General features: G+C 34.7%; 4 protein-coding genes across 6 annotated transcripts; 1 reads left to right on the top strand and 3 right to left on the bottom strand.

The window, feature by feature from the left end:
• Positions 1 to 1,326: 1,326 nt before the first annotated feature.
• LOC107891019 (ankyrin repeat-containing protein At5g02620) lies at positions 1,327 to 4,454 on the bottom strand. 2 transcript variants are annotated; one of them, XM_016815648.2, is made up of 4 exons: positions 4,202 to 4,454; positions 3,367 to 3,756; positions 2,756 to 3,165; positions 1,327 to 2,409 (listed from the first exon to the last, which is right to left on the bottom strand). In XM_016815648.2, exons 2-4 carry the CDS (start codon positions 3,674 to 3,676, stop codon positions 1,534 to 1,536), a joined length of 1,596 nt encoding a protein of 531 aa, XP_016671137.1. In that variant the 5' UTR covers positions 3,677 to 3,756; positions 4,202 to 4,454; the 3' UTR covers positions 1,327 to 1,533. The 2 variants fall into 2 exon arrangements, with proteins under 2 accessions (XP_016671137.1, XP_040956904.1); XM_041100970.1 differs by having other exon boundaries at positions 4,188 to 4,446.
• A 1,483-nt stretch (positions 4,455 to 5,937) lies between these two features.
• LOC107891020 (ankyrin repeat-containing protein ITN1) lies at positions 5,938 to 9,154 on the bottom strand. The gene is made up of 5 exons (XM_016815649.2): positions 8,861 to 9,154; positions 8,132 to 8,490; positions 7,781 to 7,973; positions 7,069 to 7,478; positions 5,938 to 6,985 (listed from the first exon to the last, which is right to left on the bottom strand). The coding sequence occupies exons 1-5, from the start codon at positions 8,880 to 8,882 to the stop codon at positions 6,161 to 6,163; spliced, it is 1,809 nt and encodes a 602-aa protein (XP_016671138.1). The 5' UTR covers positions 8,883 to 9,154; the 3' UTR covers positions 5,938 to 6,160.
• Positions 9,155 to 11,976: 2,822 nt separating this feature from the next.
• LOC107891022 (probable pectate lyase 4) lies at positions 11,977 to 14,658 on the top strand. Its single transcript, XM_016815651.2, has 5 exons — positions 11,977 to 12,441; positions 12,882 to 13,233; positions 13,304 to 13,514; positions 13,616 to 13,684; positions 14,213 to 14,658. Exons 1-5 carry the CDS (start codon positions 12,195 to 12,197, stop codon positions 14,441 to 14,443), a joined length of 1,110 nt encoding a protein of 369 aa, XP_016671140.1. The 5' UTR covers positions 11,977 to 12,194; the 3' UTR covers positions 14,444 to 14,658.
• Positions 14,659 to 14,852: 194 nt separating this feature from the next.
• Positions 14,853 to 19,938, bottom strand: LOC107891021 (uncharacterized). 2 transcript variants are annotated; one of them, XM_016815650.2, is made up of 5 exons: positions 19,501 to 19,938; positions 18,683 to 18,771; positions 16,528 to 18,507; positions 15,788 to 15,968; positions 14,853 to 15,678 (listed from the first exon to the last, which is right to left on the bottom strand). In XM_016815650.2, the coding sequence occupies exons 1-5, from the start codon at positions 19,604 to 19,606 to the stop codon at positions 15,221 to 15,223; spliced, it is 2,814 nt and encodes a 937-aa protein (XP_016671139.2). In that variant the 5' UTR covers positions 19,607 to 19,938; the 3' UTR covers positions 14,853 to 15,220. The 2 variants fall into 2 exon arrangements, with proteins under 2 accessions (XP_016671139.2, XP_040956903.1); XM_041100969.1 differs by having other exon boundaries at positions 16,528 to 18,484; positions 19,501 to 19,927.
• Between the last annotated feature and the right edge of the window lie 1,301 nt (positions 19,939 to 21,239).

Raw genomic sequence — 21,239 nt, 5'->3', positions numbered from 1 at the left:
GGAACCAACTTATGCTTTATTCAGAAGTAGCATGATCATCCCACCTGCTAACCACAATGGTTTACTGCAATTTGAGACTAAACTATACCAAATGCTTTAGGTTATTGCAATTATATTTCTATTTATGAAATGATTTTCATCACTACCCTATACATAACCATCTACATGGAAAATGTGCAATGTCATTGTTAACTGAAAACGATATGACCCCAACTATAAAGCAAAGAAATTCATTATATCTTATTGTTCTTTTCTCATGAATTTGACTAACCATTAAACTAAAACAAAACATGCCTGCTAGATTTTTGACATGGAAATAATGAAATTGCATTGCAGCTAATTTGACAGATGTTGAGCACCATGAGTACAGACAAGAATAGAAAAGCAACTAGTCCTTTTCCCTACATGTATGATCATCACCTTTTTTTCTTCTCCACTTGGTGAGAAAAAAATGGAAGTGCAAGGGTCTAACACCTTGTAAGCTAGTAATTTGGATCTTTATTTCATGTTTATGTGAAAAAGACTAAAAGTTGGATTCCAAAATTATATGCTTATCATGCGTAATTTGTATGAGTAAACTATGGGGCTAGCTGAATTTGGTATTGAAGAAAGGAAACGTTGCTGCTGCATTTACTTTGCTTAAAATATAGAAAAGTAGGGCCCTTCTAGTTCTTGCTTTGAAATATTGTGTTAGTGGATGGAACAGATGAGATTTACAGATAACTTACCATTGCATTCAATCATAATCTCCCCCTAGAAGTAAGTTTCAGCAATGAACTCTTTCAAAGTTTTGCTTTGGGACCATTTTAGCATGTGGAAGAAAATGTCAGAATAAATTCAAAGCATCAATAGTATATCCTCAAAGAAAGTATTTTGGAAGTATAAAATTTCTGTAAATAACTTGTTTCCCACTTTGTTCTGAAGCACCTTCAGCATAATGTTACCATGTATAAAATAATCATAACTGTTCTAAGTAATCCCTTTTTAAAAACTTGTGAGTTATTCCATAAGATATTTTCTTTTGCAATGAATGTGGTAAAAGGAGACTCACTGAGAAGGAAACTATGTAGGAGAATCACCGCAATGCTCAGCAGTTGCCGGCACCCTTCTATTTTTGTCTTGCAAGAAGAGGAAAAGGAGCACGGTTAACTGGGAATCTTGTACATACGACCTGGAAAAGCACAGCATAATACATACTCATTTGATATGCTTTTGGATTATCATTGGAACAAAGAAATCAGCAAGTTCTGAGATTAGAGTGATTGTTGTTTGACACGTTCAGACATAAAAACTATCAGATATATTACGAACGTAACAAAAAATCCAGACAATAAAGCCAAATCATTGGCTAATTTGTTTTCCTCGATCCATTTAACTACAAAAACGTCTGTCTACATATATATGATGTTATACAATCTGTATAAGTTCAATATTGCATTTTTTGCTTAGGCTGACAGTCTGCTTCAGTTAGTGAGATCCATGTACAGATAAAAAGGTGGGTGTCTAGGTGAAGGCCATAAGGCGCGTTGCAGCTCAAACTGCATAGAGTTTCTTATGTTCATTGTTCAGAATCTCCGTGTCAGACACATATGACATTGAAAATGATCGAGATCCACTATTCATTGAAGATCTCCGGATGCTGTGTAGTTTTGAAGCCTCGATACGGTTCACAATCACCCAATAACACAATGTCCCCAATGTTGATACCATGATAACAGTCCCTATACCAGTAACTAGATTAGCTAACCACCACTCATCTCCAACTACAATATATGAAAGGGCTAGAAATGCAACTGAAATCAGTACACAAGCCAACCACATGAGCTTATTAATAACTGCCATCATCTGCTTCTTTGCTTTTCTGTGTATAACTACAATCGAGGTTTGCACTACCACAACAGCCAATGATATGAAGAGGGCTATAGCATCAAAGACAATAAAAATCAAAAAGGGCAGTTTTGAAGCAATTCTCGCTTGTCCAGGAGAAACTCCTGGTGAAATATCTTTTGGACTGTCAGCATATTGGCCTGGGACACTGAATATGGCAGCAAACGCAATAGTGGCAATGAGAACAGCCACCACTGTGGTGGAGTTGATTGCATTATTGAGACTGTCAACATGAATTTTGTTGATTCGTTGAGCTATACCTTGCATGCGTTTTCTCGTTTGGCGTGTGTGTTCAAACTGGTGATGAACCCCATTCTTTATATCACTTACAGTTTGTTTTAGTTCTTTAGCCGAATTTGTAGGTTGTGTCTTGATGAATTTGGCACACTGGACTCCATGCTCTTTTAAGATGCCTGCAATATCAGATAGTTTGTGTTTCTCTGCAATGTCAATAGCTGTTTCCCCAGACTTGTTGATGACTAGTTTGTGAACTCCATTTTGATTTAGCAGCTTCTCAACAATCTGAAAGATCGAATTAGAGATTAGACCAACACACAGTCTTTTCAACACTATAAGAGAGACAAAAATGTTCTATCAGCAACTTTGGTTAGTTACTTCTGGCCATTGCAGAACGCATTTGTAGAAAAGAAATACTTGAATAGTAACTAAAATTGGTGCTTATTCTAAAGCCCAAAGCAAAACCTTGTATTACTCGAAATAAGACATGATTAGTTAAGATGATTTTCAATATCTGATAGCATGCAAAGCCATTATAAGTTCATCCTGTATGCTTATTAAGTTGGCCAAAATAAAAAGGCATACTCTAATCAGGAAACACGGCAATCACCAAAATTTCAATACTAACTACCTGAATTCGACCCTTTCGAGTCCCTATATGCAAAGCAGTATTCCCCTTATTATCAACCATGTTTATTAAACAAGGATCTGACTTTATCAGCTCATCAACCACTTCAATATTATGCCCTTTAACCGCCATATGTAGAGCTGTCTGCCCCTTCTTGTCTGTTCTTGTTGTGATTCCAGGCTCTTTAGACAAAAGGGCCTTTACTATCACTACATGCCCATTCCTTGCTGCTGAATGCAAGGCAGTTTTACCATTGCTCTTTGCTATTACAGCCACGTTGCTGCCTTTTTCCAAGAGGAAATTCACCACTTCAGCATGGCCTTGTGATGCAGCAGTGTGCAACGCTGTGGTGTTATAAGAATCAAAAGTCACCGAAAGATCAACATTGGCCTCCATGAGAATCTTCAATACCTCTGAGAGATAGTAGAGAAAAAAGGATAATCAGTAGGCAAATACACAAATAAAATACCCTCAAGCTGTATATGCAAATAAAATTACTTCAAAATTGTTGACCTTTACTACAACCATTGATTTCATAAAATTATTTGGTAGAGAAATTGCAGGGTTGGACATTCATAATGATTATCAGGTGAAAATCAAACTGAAGAACTCACCCAGGTTCCCTTGCTTGGCAGCTATAAGAAAAGCATCATAGCCATTCCTTGCTTTAATACCAGCCAAAACAATATCACAATACTTAATCAGTTCCTTCACTAAATCAGCCCTACCACACTCAGCAGCAACATACAAGGCAGTTTCACCAGATTGATTCTGCTCAAACAAGTCCCCAGCTTCGCATCCTCTAATTATTTCCAAAACCAGGTGAAGATCCCCTGCTCTCACTGCTGAGTGAAGTGGTGTATCATCCCTTTTACCTGTCAACTGCTTTGCCATCTTTTTCTGGAAAATTTGCTCTTCTCCCATAGTTTGCTTCCTTTGATGCAAACTTCAATTATCGACCATATAAAAGGATCAAAAACTTCACCCGAAGCATAAAAGAATCCCTGAAATCAAAAGATAAGATGATTCAGAAGACTGACGGGGCACGTGGAGAAAACCTTAGAGCTTGATTTCCTTGATATCATCATGATCTTAACATTTCTCTTGCAACCCAAGTTCCGTACACATGTTTTAATCTTTGAAATAAAAATAAGACACATTAGTCTCCCCACTCCTCATTATAATATCCACGGCTTCATATCTATATATTTATTAGCACAAATCATTCAAAAACGTATGAAAAAGACACGAAAAGAAAACCATTGGATAAGCACTGTAAAAATTGGAAACTTTTTCTTCAAGTTTGAATATTTATTATCATTCAATGAATCAAAGAGAGTAATTGAGTAGTTAAATTTAATACTAGCTATAACGCCAAAGACCCCAAATGTTCAAAAAAAAAAAAGAGAGACTAAAATAAAGAAATGGCTTTTACTTTATTTAACTCACCTTGGTTCCTAGCTCTGGAAAAACCAAAATTCCCCTGCCTTCTCTGTTTTAGAAACAGATTAAAAGGAATTGAAAAAGAAAAGGGTGGTTTAGAGCGGTGAAGAACAAAAGAAAAAGAGGAAGAAATAATAAGAGAAAGTTTATAAGCAAAAAAGGACAAAAAGAATGATTGTTAGTCGAAATGGGCAAGTGGAGGAGAGCTTTTTGGTGCAAAAAGCTTGTAAGCAACAATCACACACCACTGAAACATGGAGCAGGGTTGCCTTAAAATCCCATTTGGGTTGGGGTCCTACGCGTACAGTAACAACCAATTATGTTCTCCCACCATCAATCCAAACATCCTGCGGGTGTTTTTTTTGGCCTTTCCTACGTAATAACCGTGTGGAGCATAGCGTCTAGGATTAGGGTGAGAAATGAAAATTCAATTTAGTTTATAGATTTATTTTATAATTGATATTCGCAATATTTAAATTTATTTAAATAATGAAAATTAATGTTATTTTTAAACAATTTGAAATTTTTTAATCTAAATTTATTACTTAAAGAATCTACTAATTATAAATTTTGATTGATTGAATTGTAAAAAATATATTGTAGTTGATATTCTTCTAAGAGATAACGATCTCATATTCAAGTTCTTGTAAGTGTGATTTATAAAATTTTCAAAATATTAAAATTTCTAATATTTTAAAAAAAATTAGTAAAATTTTTATATTGTTCTTTTTGTAATTTTATAATTTTTCTCTAATTTTTTTATTTTCTAACATATTTTTTGGATTTTTTATATTTCTTAAAAATTTTTGAATTTTTTATTTCTAAATTATTTTAATGGCTTTTCGAATGATAATATTATTATATGACATGTGGCAGCATATGATTAGTTGAATATCTTATTCATTGGTTTTTAATGGCCAAAAGAATAAGCAAGGTTTGAAAATGTTAGGGACTGAAAAGGGTAAAAAAGAACTTTTAGGACTAAAATGGGAAAAACAGTATACTTTAGGGACTAAAGTATACATTAAACCAAAAAAAACAAAGAAAAGTAAAAGTTAATGTTTTTAATGTAATATTTATTAAAAGATCGTAATGGATTTTTTTTATGTTTTAAACTTATTTGAAAAGTCATGAACTAATTTTGATTAATTCGATTAACTATCGAAATTAATTATAAACACCTCACCAACTGTTTGAACGCCTCTAATCTGATTTCAACTATTTTTTAAATTTTTATTTAAACTTAATTCAAATTAAATTACATTAAAAATTATTTTTTTATTAAAATGGAAATCAAAATGAATTAATTGGGATTAGAGTACCTAATCTATTTAATTGGAGGCATAGAGTGGTGTTAATCAGGTCTCTACTTCCATGATGGGGATTGCTTAACTAATCGCTGCCCCCCCACCCCCCCCCCCCCCACCCCCTTGCATGTGCAAATATCTTGATAGCTTCATAGACTTTTCTTTTGACTTTGGGGGCACCTATCTATAGATCAAATCGGATTAAAAAAGAAATGGGGCCTTCTATTCAAAGGTCATAGTTCCGTCTAACCCGAGTCGATTAGACAAAGACAAATGATACAATCCAAAACTGCTGCACTTTACAGTAGAACATCTAAAGTCTAAAAGTCCTAACCATCTGCTTCTTCAACTGCAAATAAAGCATGGAGAAGGGAGCGCAACCTCCAAGATGTATGTATGTATGTATGTATACCACAAGAAAATGTAAGCATGCGATGATGTTCATCAAGTTTTTTGGACTAAGTGTCTTTATATTCATCCTCAAAAATATGGGATAAAAAGGAATGAAGGAAAGAAATAAGAAAGATGAGAAGATGTATCTACAGAAAATTACTTCTCACAACAACAACACAAAACTGCCTCCTCTTTTCTGCTTCACTCATTTTCCTTGAATTACAAGTTATGATGATAGGCCAGTTCAAAGTAGTACCTATGAACATTAAATGGCATAAATTGTGTTCACCTCTGGCTCCGAATCTGATATATTATTTGACATTGTTTTGTTCCTCGAACTCTTCTCCTTCTCTTTTACTTTTATAATCCTTTTGCTTTTCACAACATAGTAAGTCATGGCAATGAGAACACCTGCCATTATAATTCCTCCTATAACTGTTACAAGAACTGCAGCCCACTCGTTATATTTACCGACCACTATGTACGACGAAGCCATGAATGAAATAGTGGTGCAGACCGCAGCCACCCACAGCATCTTATTGATCACCTCTATTACTCTTCTCTCTGATTTCAACTGTCCTCTTACAACCGTCATTTGTACCACCACCACTGAAAGCGAAGTGAAGAGTGAGATTGCATTAAAAAAGTAGAACATCCTGAATGATGTCGATTTGACGGCAACAGCTATTCCGCTGTCGTAATCACCCCCAGGAACTGTGAAAATAGCTGCAAATGCAACCGTTGCAAAAAGCACTGCCACAACTGTGACTGTATTGGTGGCATTTATAACGCCCATCCTATGAAGTTTACGCAACTCCACGGCAATGCCATTCACATTCCTGTTGGTTTTGCGGGCTTGTTCAAGCTGGGTATGCACATCTTTCTTGATCTCTTTCACAGTTTTCCTGAGTTCATCATGTGTCCGGTTCAGCTCGTTTGCCCTGACAGCACCACAATTAGTCAAATTTTCCTTTATTTCAGCGATTTCCCCAGAGAGTGGAAGCCCTTCAGCTATGTCAATCGCCGTTTTATGGTCTCTAGATAATGCATTCACATCAATGTTAGGAAGTTCCAAAAGTTCGTTCACTATCTGCAACAAAAGACCTTCGTATCTTCAATTACTAACAGGAAATTATTGCCTCTGTATGTATATATATAATGTTAATCGAATACCTCTATCCGCTTTTTCCTAGTAGCCACATGTAGTGCTGTATTACCAAACTTGTCTGGGAGCATAGCAATGTCTGAATCAGCCTTAAGAAGCAACCTCACCACCTCACTGTTAATCCCTTTGACTGCCATATGCAATGCTGTCTGCCCTTTCTTATCAGTCTTCCTTGCCAATTGAGGATCCGTGTCAAGAAATGCTTTAACAATATCCACATGTCCTTGCCTGGCAGCAAAGTGTAATGGAATTTTTCCATTTGCTTTTGGTATATCCAACAAGCTAGGATCTTTGCGGAGTAATACATTGACTACAGCTGTATGTCCTTTTGTAGCTGCAGATACAAGAGGGGTCGCATTGGCTTGTCCAACTGTTTTACTTAGCTCTGGATTGTGATCCAGTAGCAACTGGACGATGGCTGCATAAAGGTAAGTATTGACCTCAGACAAACTGCACAATCCTAACATGTAATTTATGCTCAACAAAATAAAATGAAAGCCAGCAAGCAAGCAGAACACATGCAATTTGTTATTCATCTCAGAAGTAAAGAACAACTTTATGTTACAATAGTTCTAAAACAATGCCAATTTGTTGGCAGTATAAACAAGCAAAAATTATTGTTTACACAACCACCCAAGAATGTTCTCTGCTGTTAACCACATATATGTTAATTTCAACTACATTGATTAAACTCATAAGAGAGAAGGCTAGTCCTAATACCTTCATGACCTTGGTTTGCAGCAATATGCAATGGATCGAACCCAGATTTACTCTTCAATTTAAGCCCCTCCTCAGTTGTATGCTTCAAAAGCTCCTTAACCACATCCAAATACCCCTTTGCAGCTCCAATGAACAACGCAGTCTCTCCCAACTCATTCACCTCGTTCACAATGGCTAACCTTATTTCTGCCACCTTGTTAAAAGAAGAAAGCATGTAGACAGGATCAGAATGAGAAATGCAACAAACGACTCGTTTCTGACAATGCACTCTTAAACTCACATCTCACTTGGGATCACATTGCATGATTGAAACTAGAGTCTAATCATGCATTGTTCTACAATACAACTTACCTCTGCATCAAATTCGGCTCCACCAACTGTCCCCATCATTTGAGAATCAATTTCAGCTAAAATCTGCCTGATATATCCAACATTGTCACGCTGCGCAGCGAGGTGTAGCTCAGTGTCGTTGTGGCGGCCGGTAACTTGTTTGACATACTTCTTATCAAATCGTTTTCCAGAATTAGAGCCTAGAAGAGACTTGCTTGAATTGGAGACCAGAAGGGTCTTACTTGAATTGGAGGCCGAAAGGGCCTTGGATGAACTAGATAGAACCAGAGCACGCCTTAGCGCAGACGGAGAAGTCGGTTGTGCCACTGCCGCCGGGACATTCCGTGGAGAAAGTCCCTTCTCCAGATCCTTCTCCCACTCTTTACACATTCCATTCAAAAACCAAAGGAAAATGACATCAGTTCCAAAACATACCCTATTAAAAGCAATCTCTATCGATCAAATTCCAAATCCAATGTCAAACTAAGCACTGGTGTAGTAATAACTAAATTGCATTGTTTAGTCTTTATTAACACCAGATCCATGTCCAAACATGGATAACCCTTTTCCTATCTAAATAAATCCCAGATCCTATGCCTATGTTTCATTTCTCAACCTATGTATATTATATATACCTTTCAGATTTTCCCTTCTTTCAAAAGAACCCTTAAATTCAATAACATCGAATTAAAATGAATGAATCGGATTGAGAAACAAAAAACGAGAAAGCAAAAAAGAATTGGAAAGTACCTTCTTGCTTACAATAGTCCATCAGAAGATGAAAAGAGAAAGAAAAAGAAAGCTAAATCAATTTGTCATTGATTCCATGGATTGTCTGATGGAAACTAGCAAAGAATTGAGTTTGAAAAAATAAAAAGAAAGAAAAGAAAAAAAGGGAGAAAGGGGAATGGAGAAATGGACAGACCGGGCCCTGAGATAGGCCGAACAGTGGGGTCACCGGAGGATTGGGAAGTCCAGGTAAGTACGGGAGTTTTTGCTGAATTAAAGTTGTAATGTGGTGTAGTTTTGGCAGAGTCTCCTGTCGTGTCGCGTTCTGGTTGTTCCACAACATGTTGGAAATACCCAATAACCCCCGTTTTGTTTTGTTTTTGTTTCTTTTGTATGAACCAAAAAATAAAATAAAAGATCTCGTTTCGGAAAGTCCGACAGACAAACATTCTTCTTTTGGTCAGAGGCAACTACATTCCCAACTGCTTTATATTTAAATAATTTTGACTTCCTTGTTTTCTGATTTTTTATATTTTGTGCAAATATACAACTATTTTAGATTCTTTTTAGTTCAATTCTTCTATTTTTTTTAAAAAAAATTGAAGATTTTTTAAATTTCAATGTAATTTAGTTTGAATATTTTAAACGTGTTTCATATAACACAAACGAACTAAAATTTATCATCTATGTTTTTTTTATAAAGAAAAAATTATTAGTAAAAACTTCATAAATAAGGGATAAATGGGTGCAATACAATAATAAAAAACAATTTTTTAATAATTGGGACATGTGATGTGGAATTAAAAAGTTTACTAAAAAGATTTGATATATTATTATCAGGGATAATTGTAAGCAGAGTTGAAATTTTGGTATGTATTGATAAGTTGTATTTAAAAAATTTTTAAAAAAAAATTAAGTAAAACGTATATTTACCTTCTACCAGCCATGCTGAAAAGATGACATTCAGGCAGTAAATTTTGCAATTGTCAGTGCAAACCAATGGACAGAGGCTTTCCTAAATTGTGATCATTCTAAACCAGTGTTGATATCTTCTCTGTTGGTGTTATGAACAAAGAAAGAAAGCAAAACAAAGAATTACTCTTTCTTTACAAGAGAATTTAACAAATTTCACTAATACATTCTTGAAACTTAAAATATATTTTTTATACACAAAATAAATTAAATAAACATATCAACCATTATCTAAACACATCAAAAAATCTACCAACTAACTTGGTTTTACCTAAAACAAACACGCCCTCATCACTGAACATCTTCATTCAATCTACGGATACATTCCACAGATTTACTCTGCATTTCTTCAACCCTGCCATACAGATCGCAGCTTTATATGTCCGCAAATTCGTTCTCACATATGGACTGCCCGCATAATGTCAATCAACGAGACAGTTCGTCAAATAACAATCCGCAAAATGATTGGCATTTAAACTGTTCACCATTTATGCGAGCTGTTACATGGTTGGTCATCTCGCAACATCCTCAATCTTTTATTTCTCTCCACCAGCAATCAGGCTTCACAGCCTATATCTCATGGAAAAAAAAGGATTTTTGCTATTGTAAACCATGAAGGGTATATTATAAAGCAAAGTAGTGATTGTCTTCATAACTGGGAACTGAATTCCTGCAAACTACATGTACTGCGACAATTTCTCTACCAAGCTCAGGACAGCTTCAATCTGATAACAGAAATAATCTTGGTCTTCCACCACAAAGACAGGAGAGTTGGAGTTTTGGCCATGGATCATCTTGTCCAAACAAAAATGATAATCTCATGATCCGCATCCTCGCATAATAATGTCTCTTTTTTATATAAAAACTCCCATGCAGGAAAGAAAAAATTATATGTATTTTAATTTTTAAAAATTATTTGGCATACTGTTAGCGGATTTTTAACTCCACAAGCGTCAACAAATATTTTATAAAGATATAATAAAATATTTTTAAAAATAAATTCATGTCAATTTTTTAAGATTATTAGTGAAATAGAAAAAGTACACTACTTATATACCAAATACATACTTTTAATTTTATATATAATTTTTTTATAGAAAAACTTCACAAGGTAATTTGCATTTTATTTTCTATATTTAAAAAAATCATTTTATCTAAAAACTCCATTAATGACAATGTATGATACTCACATATGAATTATGATAAGATTTGAATCGACACCTTAAATTTAAATTTTTGACTCTATCATTTCAATTGAATATTCATTTAATTTTTTAGGTAAACTTTTAGTAAATACAATTTTTACATATATTTTTTGTTAATATACTAAAAGAGCCTTTAAACTACAAGATTTTATTTAAACAAGCCCTTAAACTATTTTTGTAATTAAATTAAATAAGCCCCAAATCTAAAATTTGAATCTCAAGCTCTTATATAATTTTTTGTTGACGCAATAGGAATTATATACACTTTAACATCAACATAAAATTTAAAAGAGACATTAAAATTTTCAAAAGAGTAATTAAATGTGTTTTATATGTAAGCACTTTTAAAAAAAATTAAAATATTATTTTACTTTACTTTTAAAAAATATTTTTTATTTTTATTTAATAAACTTTTATTATTAAATTCACATCAACATTGAATACAAATTAATTTAAAAATCCCAAATATTTTTTTACTTAAAATCAAGAACTTCCGTAAGTAAAAAACGACCGACTAGGAGCCAATATAACTACAAATATGGTATAATTGTTTAAACAAAATATAGTAGCTTAAGGATTAATAAATAAATTGAAGGAATAAATATCAAAATTATCCATGAACTTTAGTTTTATGTATAATATTATATATAAATTTTGATTTTGTGTAATTTTATACATGATATTTTAATTTGATTAAGTTTTTACAAACCACTAGCAACATAATATTACATACACAAATAACTATATTAATTCAATATAAAAATAAATTAGATATATTTATTTATTTAAATTTTCATAATTATTTAAAATCAAAGTTTGAGGTGCATAATTAAACCACTACTAAAATTTTATATATATAATTTAATTAAATCAAAATTTATTAAAAAAATCCATGTTTAGTATTGATATTAATAAAAATAATTATTAAAAAAATATTAATAGTCTAAATCAGATGAAATTGGGCCGACGGTGAGCACTTCTCCATCCTTTCACTTGACTCGGAAATCTTCACATTCAATCTATAATAAATCAATTGAGACGCCAAGTATCGTAGGTATCCCCAAAATGTTTTGTCGGCAAAAAATCATTGGTGCATTAAAGGATATGTAGCCAAGGCTCTTCCGTTGCAGAACAATCAATTTCCTAAACGTTCATCAGCTTAGCTGTTACAACCATAAATGGGGAACGCTCACCCCCACCGCAAGCACCGTAACCACCACCATCACCCAACGCCTACCCCTCCTTACTATATATCTCCCCAACCTTATGTCCCAAGCTACATGCCACAACCCCACATGCCTCACTCTTTGCCTTATTTAAATGTCGACTCTAGTCTTCGAGCTCTTGCCGGTCAAGCTGAGGGCTTTGGTCGCTTCGCCATTGGTGGGCTGCACGGTCCTATCTACCTTGTCACTACTTTATCCGGTATAACTCCTTCGCCTTTCTATTTCGTTGGCTATGTTAACCACAAAAAATAAAAATAAAAATAAAAAAAGCTTTTTTTTGGGGGGGGGGGTTGATTGGGGAACTATTGAAGTTCTCCTAGGTGGGTTGTGCTTGGAATTCCGTTTTGTCTGCGTATGAAATAAGAGTTTTGAAGTTAAATTGAAGCCCCATTTAGCTACATCTTTTAGAATTCCAGATTAAATATTTATTGCTGATTGTTTTAGGGCTCTGGATATTGGTCAATTTAAGTTGAATTTTGTGGGGAACCTTCTTTTGTTGGTTGGGTTACAAATTATTGAATTGATCATTTGAGTGGTATATTGGCCTTTGAGATCCCTTGTGTAGAGTATGGAAATTGACTGTGGATAGTTTAGTTTCTTTAAAGTAAAAGTAGAAGTAATTTTGCTGTGGGATTGTAGATGATGGACCAGGATCGCTGCGTGATGGTTGCCGCAGAAAAGAACCCCTTTGGATTGTCTTTGAAGTTTCAGGAACCATTCATCTTTCTTCTACCTTGAGTGTGTCATCTTATAAGACCATTGATGGACGTGGCCAACGGATAAAACTCACCGGGAAAGGTTTGAGGCTCAAGGAATGTGAGCATGTTATCGTATGCAATTTGGAGTTTGAAGGTGGTAGAGGACCAGATGTCGATGGGATCCAAATAAAACCCAACTCCAAGCACATTTGGATAGACCGTTGCAGCCTTCACGATTATGATGATGGGTTGATAGACATCACCCGAGGAAGCACTGATATTACTGTTTCCAGGTATTGTATATTATTTTCAGGGAAAATAACAGCAGTTAACACAAAATGAAATTGTTAATTGGGTTCTCAGGTGTCACTTTGCACAGCATGACAAGACGATGCTTATTGGAGCAGACCCTTCTCATGTCGGTGATAGGTGTATCCGGGTGACTATTCACCATTGCTTTTTCGATGGGACTCGGCAACGCCATCCTCGTGTTAGATATGGGAAGGTACATTTGTACAATAATTACACTAGAAATTGGGGCATTTATGCAGTTTGTGCCAGTGTGGAATCACAGGTGATCATTCTCCTACCATTCTAAAATTTCTTTCCAAGGTTTCATCATTTCAACCTTCTTATGGCGAAAAGATAACAGTTTAATTTACTAAATGATGTCAGATATACTCTCAGTGCAATATATACGAAGCAGGGCAGAAGAAGGTGGCCTTCAAGTATCTTCATGAAAAGGTATCTCTTCTTGATTTGTTTCTAAATTTGGTATATTGAGCAAATGCTTATGCTACCAGGAAGAATCATTTGGTATCTGAACTTTATGGCTTTTGAAGAAGAAAACAGTTTACTGCCTTGCTTAATGTTCCCTTGAGTCTTACTTTGGAACCCATGTTTGCCATTCCCTTGGATTGAGAAGCTATAAACTCTCTTTGCATATCATCAGTTGATCTTCTGACTGCCTAAAATGTCGATAACATTTCCTCTAGAAAGTCATGAACTCCCCATGGGGCACAAATTTTGAGGCAGGAAAAAAAAGTGTGGAAGATCCTATAAAAAGAAAGGATCTGCATCTTCCATTTTCGGCATGTCTTGCATAGTATTAGTTTGACTGATGAAGATATAATTGATGAAGAAAAACATGTTCTGACACAAATAATTTATTTTATTTTCCTGCAAATACTCAATTTTGCCATATACATGTTGGCTTGTAACCATTGACACTTAATGAATAGAAAATTATCATTTGATGTATTGGTTATACAGGCTGCAGACAAGGATGAAGCTTGCAGCGGTTGCATAAGGTCTGAAGGGGATTTGTTTTTGACCGGGACCCAAGCAGGGTTGTTGACCGAGAATGTTATGTCCAACATGTTTCATCCAAGTGAATACTACCCTACTTGGACAGTGGAACCTCCGTCAGAAGCTCTTAAACATATAGTACAGCAGTTTACTGGATGGCAGTCTGTTCCTCGGCCAGCTGAAGCATCTTCATAGCCAATTTGCCTCGGGACTTTTTGCTGCTGCAATAGCCCTAAAGGACTCTGGACTCTTTATACTGCAACTGTTCTTGCACGGCGTATATAAATTTCATAAAATATACCTTTTCAATCATAGGACATAACCATAATAACTTAAATAATATGTTGCCACAATTTATGGTCTTCTTGCTTTACTTCGAGAGAATATGATGATAACTTATTATTACTTCACCTATGTATATTTAACTCTTCTCAGATATATTTTCCATTTCTTTTAATTTTATAAAAAAAAGTTACCATTCCATGAAAATATTGGGAGATGGCTTTAATAGAGGAATATTTTAAAAGTGGCTGAACAGTGGGATGCATTCGTTTTAAAAGTACGTCGCATTCAACTCATCGCTAATTGAATATGGGCTTTGAAATTCATGGGGAAAAAGTTTTAGTCATTTAACAAATTCTACCAAATCCAGACCTAACTTTTTACATTTCAACCAAATTCTATATTGATACTCTGGGTTTTCCATAATTCTTGCTGGTGTAAAAATGTAGAACTTATTGATACAGTCATGAATGATCATATATCCGACCTATTCCAGCATTTTGTATATAAATTTCCTAAACCAAAGGCATCTTTACTAACCTGCCAATACCTCAGCTACTAGTTCATCTACCAACAACCTCTCGATTCCCCGTCCTATTGTATCAATATCCCATCTCAAGTCTAACCATAGACATTCCCCTGCAAGCACCATCTCTCCTACATCCATCTGCCTTATCTTGTTTTGGCTTACTAGTGACTTGTGCAGGCTATCTTCAAGCTCTCTGATGTTCCATGTTGGAATGATTTTTTTCCAGATATCATCCAAGGGGGTTGGTCATTGTATTCTTGATACATCTCCAGTATCTTTGAATTAATCCTATCGAACATCAACCTTCTTTCAGCCCTTGACCTATAATTTAGGCTACAATATTTTTTCTCGAGTTGTTGGAATACTAGCGGATTCACTGGACATTCTGGAGAATGCCATGCAGCTATGAAGGTATCCAGTTCAGCTCCATCAATTCCGGAACCAACCAAGACATCAACAATGTATACAGATTCCCAATTTTCTTCAGCCTTTGGTCTCCCATTTTCCTCAGCAAACCCGACAGACACTTCATTGCTATCATCATCACTCGAAAGAAGCAAAGTTCCATCTTCATATGCTTCAGATTCTAGCTTTAATTGTCGAAGTTGCATCTGAAGCTCTGAAAGAATAAACACTAGTAAAAAGGAGGAAAAAAAAGCAATGGCTTTTCTAGTCCAAATGGAAGCCAAATACAAATGGTAACAAAACTAAAACCATCATTAAATTACCATGGAGATCAGCACTAATACTCTCAAAGCATTCAGAACCAGATGATAAATCATCCGTAAAAGGAGCTTCTATAACTGAGACTGGGCTAGGTTGATCTGCCTCCTTACAGTTTGCTTGAGATTCTAGTTCAGATACAGGGCAACGCGGTGTGGTTTGCTTATATGGTCCCTCGGATGGTTCCTGGAGATTATTACAAGAGAGATTCATATGTCAAACTGAGTAGAGAAATTTCTCCTTAACAATTCTATAATCTATAATTCTATAAACAATGATTTTGAGGTAACCATTTCAAGCAAATTTCCAACAGAACTATGGGAAACTGTAGTCAGTTGAAAAAAAAAAGATCTATATATTGCTAACAGCGCAATTTAAGGAATATAGACTGTTATTGAGCAAACATCCCGTGTGTGCATGTTACAAGGCAAAAGCAACAGATAAAGAAAATACTCAATAGTAGAACGGAATGATAGAATAGAAAACCAAAGAATAAAAAAAAGATTCTAATAGTGGAGAAACCACATAAAGATGTGTTCGGTTAAAATTGACCAGGAAAGAAAGATGACATAAAAACGTAGAAGTCCATCTTGTAAAGCTATACTGTGCATTAAAACATATTCAGAATTTTGTTTGAAAGGGAAAGGCTGCCCAGTTTGTCAAATATAACAAATAACAACCAGTATGCAACACCATGAGCATGATCAGAATAGACGCATCAAACAAAAACACCATTCAGAAATACCTGCGAGTCCAAATTATCTAGGTCACTAGTAGAAACTATAGCAGGATTCAAAGAAGCAGGAGGTGATAATTCCATCTGAGAAGGTTCAGAAAGCACGGGCTTATTCTGATCATTGACATCGGCTGCATTTTCAAGAACTGAACTTGAATCCATGGCAGAGCTAGAAGCCCCTGAGACCGAAACATTGTTTTCAGATTGCTTATCCCCTTCTATATTTTGCTTTACTTGATATGGGGTGACATTAGAATCTGCTAAAGTGTCACTGTATTCCTTACTACTACTGCAACTACGACCCAGAAGTTGAGATTTCTTAACACTGGATCTTTGGTTGCTAGGTAATGGAGCTCCCCTCTGATTGAAATTGCCTTTTACTGCCTTGTTTCTGTCCCACATGAAACCCTCTTTTGGATTCACATTCTTATCTCTGCGAAGACTTTCAGGACGGATGCTTACTCCAGGACTTCCAAAGTTGGTAGATGAAGCAGGAAGAGATCGTGATCTTGAAAGATTACCAAGACAACCATCCTTCCAACCGTCCCTACTGCTAATACCTAATGGTTCATTCAAAACTGCGGGCCTAACATGATTACCAATCTCATTGCATCTTTCCACACCAACTGGGCCACTAGAATTTCCAGGAATCACTAGAATTTCACCTAGTGTACTGCCCCTGCTAACCATGTGCACCTCTTGAGACTTGTGCGTTAATTTCCACCTCTCAGACAATCTCTTCTTGGCCTCCCTACTGACTGATGATTCACTAGAACGGGATGATGACCTCCTATGTCGTCGCTTATTCCAGCTAATGTTATCTCTGTAGGATACCGTTGTTACATCTGAATCATTTGCAGATTCAGATTCAGATCCAGATACATCACATGAGCTCTCGTCCCCTGCATATCCTCTAAACCTGGAGGTTGAAATTGTAATTGGGCTATTGTTAAAGCTATTTTTCATTTGCCTAGTAATCTCCTTGGCCATTTCCCTAGAGTCTCTAGAATTATACCTTGAAAACCCAGTATCTTGATGAACCTTATTCTTGCCCCAAATTTCTGCCTCCTTATTTTGGATACCTAGAATTTCTGAGTGCCTTGTGCACTTGGATGGAAAATGATGAGAGGAACAAGGTGATGAAGCAGTTCTAGAAGAGTTCTGTGACTTCCCAAGATTTGGTTTCAAGACAACAATTCTTGTGGGTATAATAGTTGGCCCATTTTTCTCTTCTAATTGAACCACCGGTGACTTGGGGGGGTTGTGAGCAGTATATCTCCCATAAGAGTGATTCAAACAATCTTCTTGATGCCCCATGGGAGATTTACAGTGGAGCTTCATTTGAGTTTCTCTCCCAGTTCTTTGTGCAAAGCAACAATTTTCATTGTTCAGAGTATGCGATGACTTCATAGCAGATACTCGACCACAATGGGATTGGGGTGGCACTCGCAAATCATGCAAATGCTTAGTGAATAATGAATTTGGTTGTTGAAAGTAATTCAGCAGAAGATCGGTGTTGGAGTTTAAAACTTCAAGGGTATCATTGAATTCCTCAGAATCTTGAAGCTTTTCATCAGTTGAAAGACGTTTAGCCTCCATAAACTTGTGCCGGATAAATGCCACCTCAGTATCAGAAAGCTTTGACTTTACAGTTCCTTGTGAAGAGAAACTAGCACCCTCCATTTTTAATGCATCTAAAACTTCAAAAACATCTTTAAATTCCTGCTCGTCCTTGGAGCTTTTCCTAGAAGATTGCCAACTATAAGATGCACTACCCTTCTGAACTTTCTCATGACTATTCTCATTTCTTTTTTGCTGCTTGTGGCCAGGCTGCTGAGGTGGCAGTCCATCAAGACCCATCAATCTAGCAATAACACTTGGTGGTCGTCTTCTAGATTCGTTTTCTTTTGTCATCTCTTTCGCTAACAACTTCTTCATTGGTGTCCCAGTTGATTGTTTTGAAGATCTACAAGTCAACTCAAACGTTAACTGCAACAACCCGAAACAATTGTTTATTAACCATTACCTCATGAATCATTTCATATAAAAATAAAAAAATCAGGAGAATCCAGAGCTAAAAGAGTTTAATGCTAGGAAAGATAAGCCTTACCATATAAAACAATAATGGAAACAAGAAAAATAAAAATAAAAAAGAGCAGCACACCTGATCTTCCTCTGTAGTATCACTACTGCAAGAACTAGAATCAGATGCCAATTTTGGAAATTTTCTCTGTTTCTGAAGCAGCCTGTTTCCTGGAAATAGATCCTTATAAAAGTTTTAGATAGCTGTTCCAGTAATAAAAAAAGGGGCAAATTTAAACTTATTATAGAAGCTACGCTTAAAAATTCATCAAATCAACATAACGGGGTAAAAACCATAAGAATTATTCTCTCTCTCTCTCTCACACACACACAAAAAAATCAACCTGGGCATAAAAACCCCAAATCTAGATTCAATCTTTGCAAAAGTGTTTAAACAAGTAGTAATAAGCAGAAGAATAAAGCAAGAAATCAGAGAATGGGGAAATAAATTTCGGTTGCGAAGCGAAGCGAAGCAATCATGGCTCACCATGACCCAAGAAAAACAAGCAAAATCATGTTTATACCACTACAGACACTGAGAAAAGTCAGAAAGTAGTTAGAAAAAGACTAACTTCAACGAACACAAGCAAATGCTAGAAGCAGGGCATAGAAAACAAATTTTAAAACAAACAAAAGGTAAATGCATGCTAGAAAGAGAAACGAACAAAAAAATGAACTAGAATTTCAAGAAAGAGAGTAAGGAGAATAGTGTAGTGGATTAAAACTTAACATTTAACAGTGTAATTCACTCATTTTCAAAATGGAAAAGCAACTACGGAATCTTCATATAACTAAAAGAAAACAAAATTAAAAAAAAAACTTTTGGCCTCGGATTCCTCAACAACAAAAACAAACGAAAACCTCGTTCAAAAATACGTAAAAAAGAAGAGAAAATGGAACCTCTGGATGAAGCAGGGGCAGTTGAAGGTAGCAAATCGACTAAGCTCTGATCAGAAGGGAAGCTGGAAATCTTAGGCCTCCGTTGCCCAAATGTCTCCATTTCCATTCATTTAACCAACAAAAGAGAAAAAGAAACAGGAAATCCGAAGAAATCTAGTTCGAAAATCCAGAAGAAAAAAAAAAGGCAGCAATGTGGAGAGAAAAAGAATAGAGATCTCGTAAACAGAAGGGAAAAAAAACTGAGAAAGTTCAGTAATTTTTAAGAAAAAAAAAAGAAATAAATTAGTTAGCTGAGAGCGTGACAACGGCGGGGGCAATAAAGAAGGGAGTCGCGGAAGTGGTCCGTTAGAACCGTCGAAGACAGGGAAGGGAAGGGAAGGGAAAGGAAAGAGAGCGTGCGAGTGAAGAGAGAGAAAGACAATGTTAAAATTTTTGAACATTCAAATACATATGAGAGAGACAGAGAGAGGCAAAGAAAGGATTGCTCGTACCCCGAACTGTATTTTACACGTGTCACTCTGCTGTATTTCCACTTTTTCTTCCTTGCTGGTTTTTTTTTGTAAAAGAAAGTGTTTTTGATAACAACACATTAATGTGTTACTATTTATATATATGTTTTAATTTAGTTTTTATTTTTAATTAATTTTAATACTATTATTTTAGAAAGAGTTAAATTTAACTATCAATATTTTAAAAATAATCAAATCATTTATCAGTGAAAATTATGACTAAAATATTAAATTTTAAACGTAAAAATATATTGTTTTCACATATATACGCATATAATAAAATTCCTAGTTAAAATAAATTATCTAATTAATAATTATTTTTTTAAAAATAAATTATTATTGAATATAACTATTTAATATGTCAATAGTGTAAGTTTTTAAACCTACAGACGAGTTGGAGAAAACATATCCTTAATTTGATATTCAAAAAATAAAAATTAAATATTTAGTCAAATGATGCTTTAAATTTTATGTTATATCAAATATTAATATTGATTATTAATAAATGGTTTAATATAATATTTGGTGTTTAATTTTACACTTTTTTCTAATTTAGTATTTTTTTTTTCACTTTAGCATTGAAGTTATTAAATGCTATACAAATTATTCTAGTATACTATTAGTGTAACAGCCCAATTTTCAGTAGTGTCAGAACAGTGATTTGAGATCACTAAATTCGATGAAGAAGTTAGAAATATTTTTGAATTAGTGAATTTTGTGATTTAAAAGAAATTATTAGGTAAATTGGGTCGAAAACGAGGTATCGATACCTCGATATTATAAACTGAGCCGTAAATATTTTTATAAATATTTACGGAGTGTCAATAGGATAATATTAAAGTTTCGTTAAGAAATTTTAATGTTTCGATAGTTAATTATGAAAAAGGATTAAATTGCAATAGGGATAAAAGTTTAATTATAGATTAAAGAAAAGTTAAAAGGACCAAATAGGCAATTATGCCTTTTTCCAAAGTTGAGGCGGCATAAGTATAAAAATCTAAGATATTTATGTGTTAAAAAAATATTATTATATTATAGTAATGATTATGTTTTATATTATATTATCATTAATATATTATATTATATTATATATATGCATAAAACAAAAGAAAGAATAGAAAAAAAGAAAGAAAAGAAACAGAATAGAAGAGACGAAACAGAGAAAGAAACAGAGAGCAAAACGGGCAGAGAAGGAAGGAAAGAAAGAAAGAAAGAAAGAAAAAGAAAAAG

Source organism: Gossypium hirsutum, chromosome D09 (genome assembly GCF_007990345.1).
Source record: "Gossypium hirsutum isolate 1008001.06 chromosome D09, Gossypium_hirsutum_v2.1, whole genome shotgun sequence".
Taxonomy (NCBI): Eukaryota; Viridiplantae; Streptophyta; class Magnoliopsida; order Malvales; family Malvaceae; genus Gossypium; species Gossypium hirsutum.
Note: the sequence above shows the minus strand (reverse complement) of the source record. Positions and strands in the feature narration are given on the sequence as shown.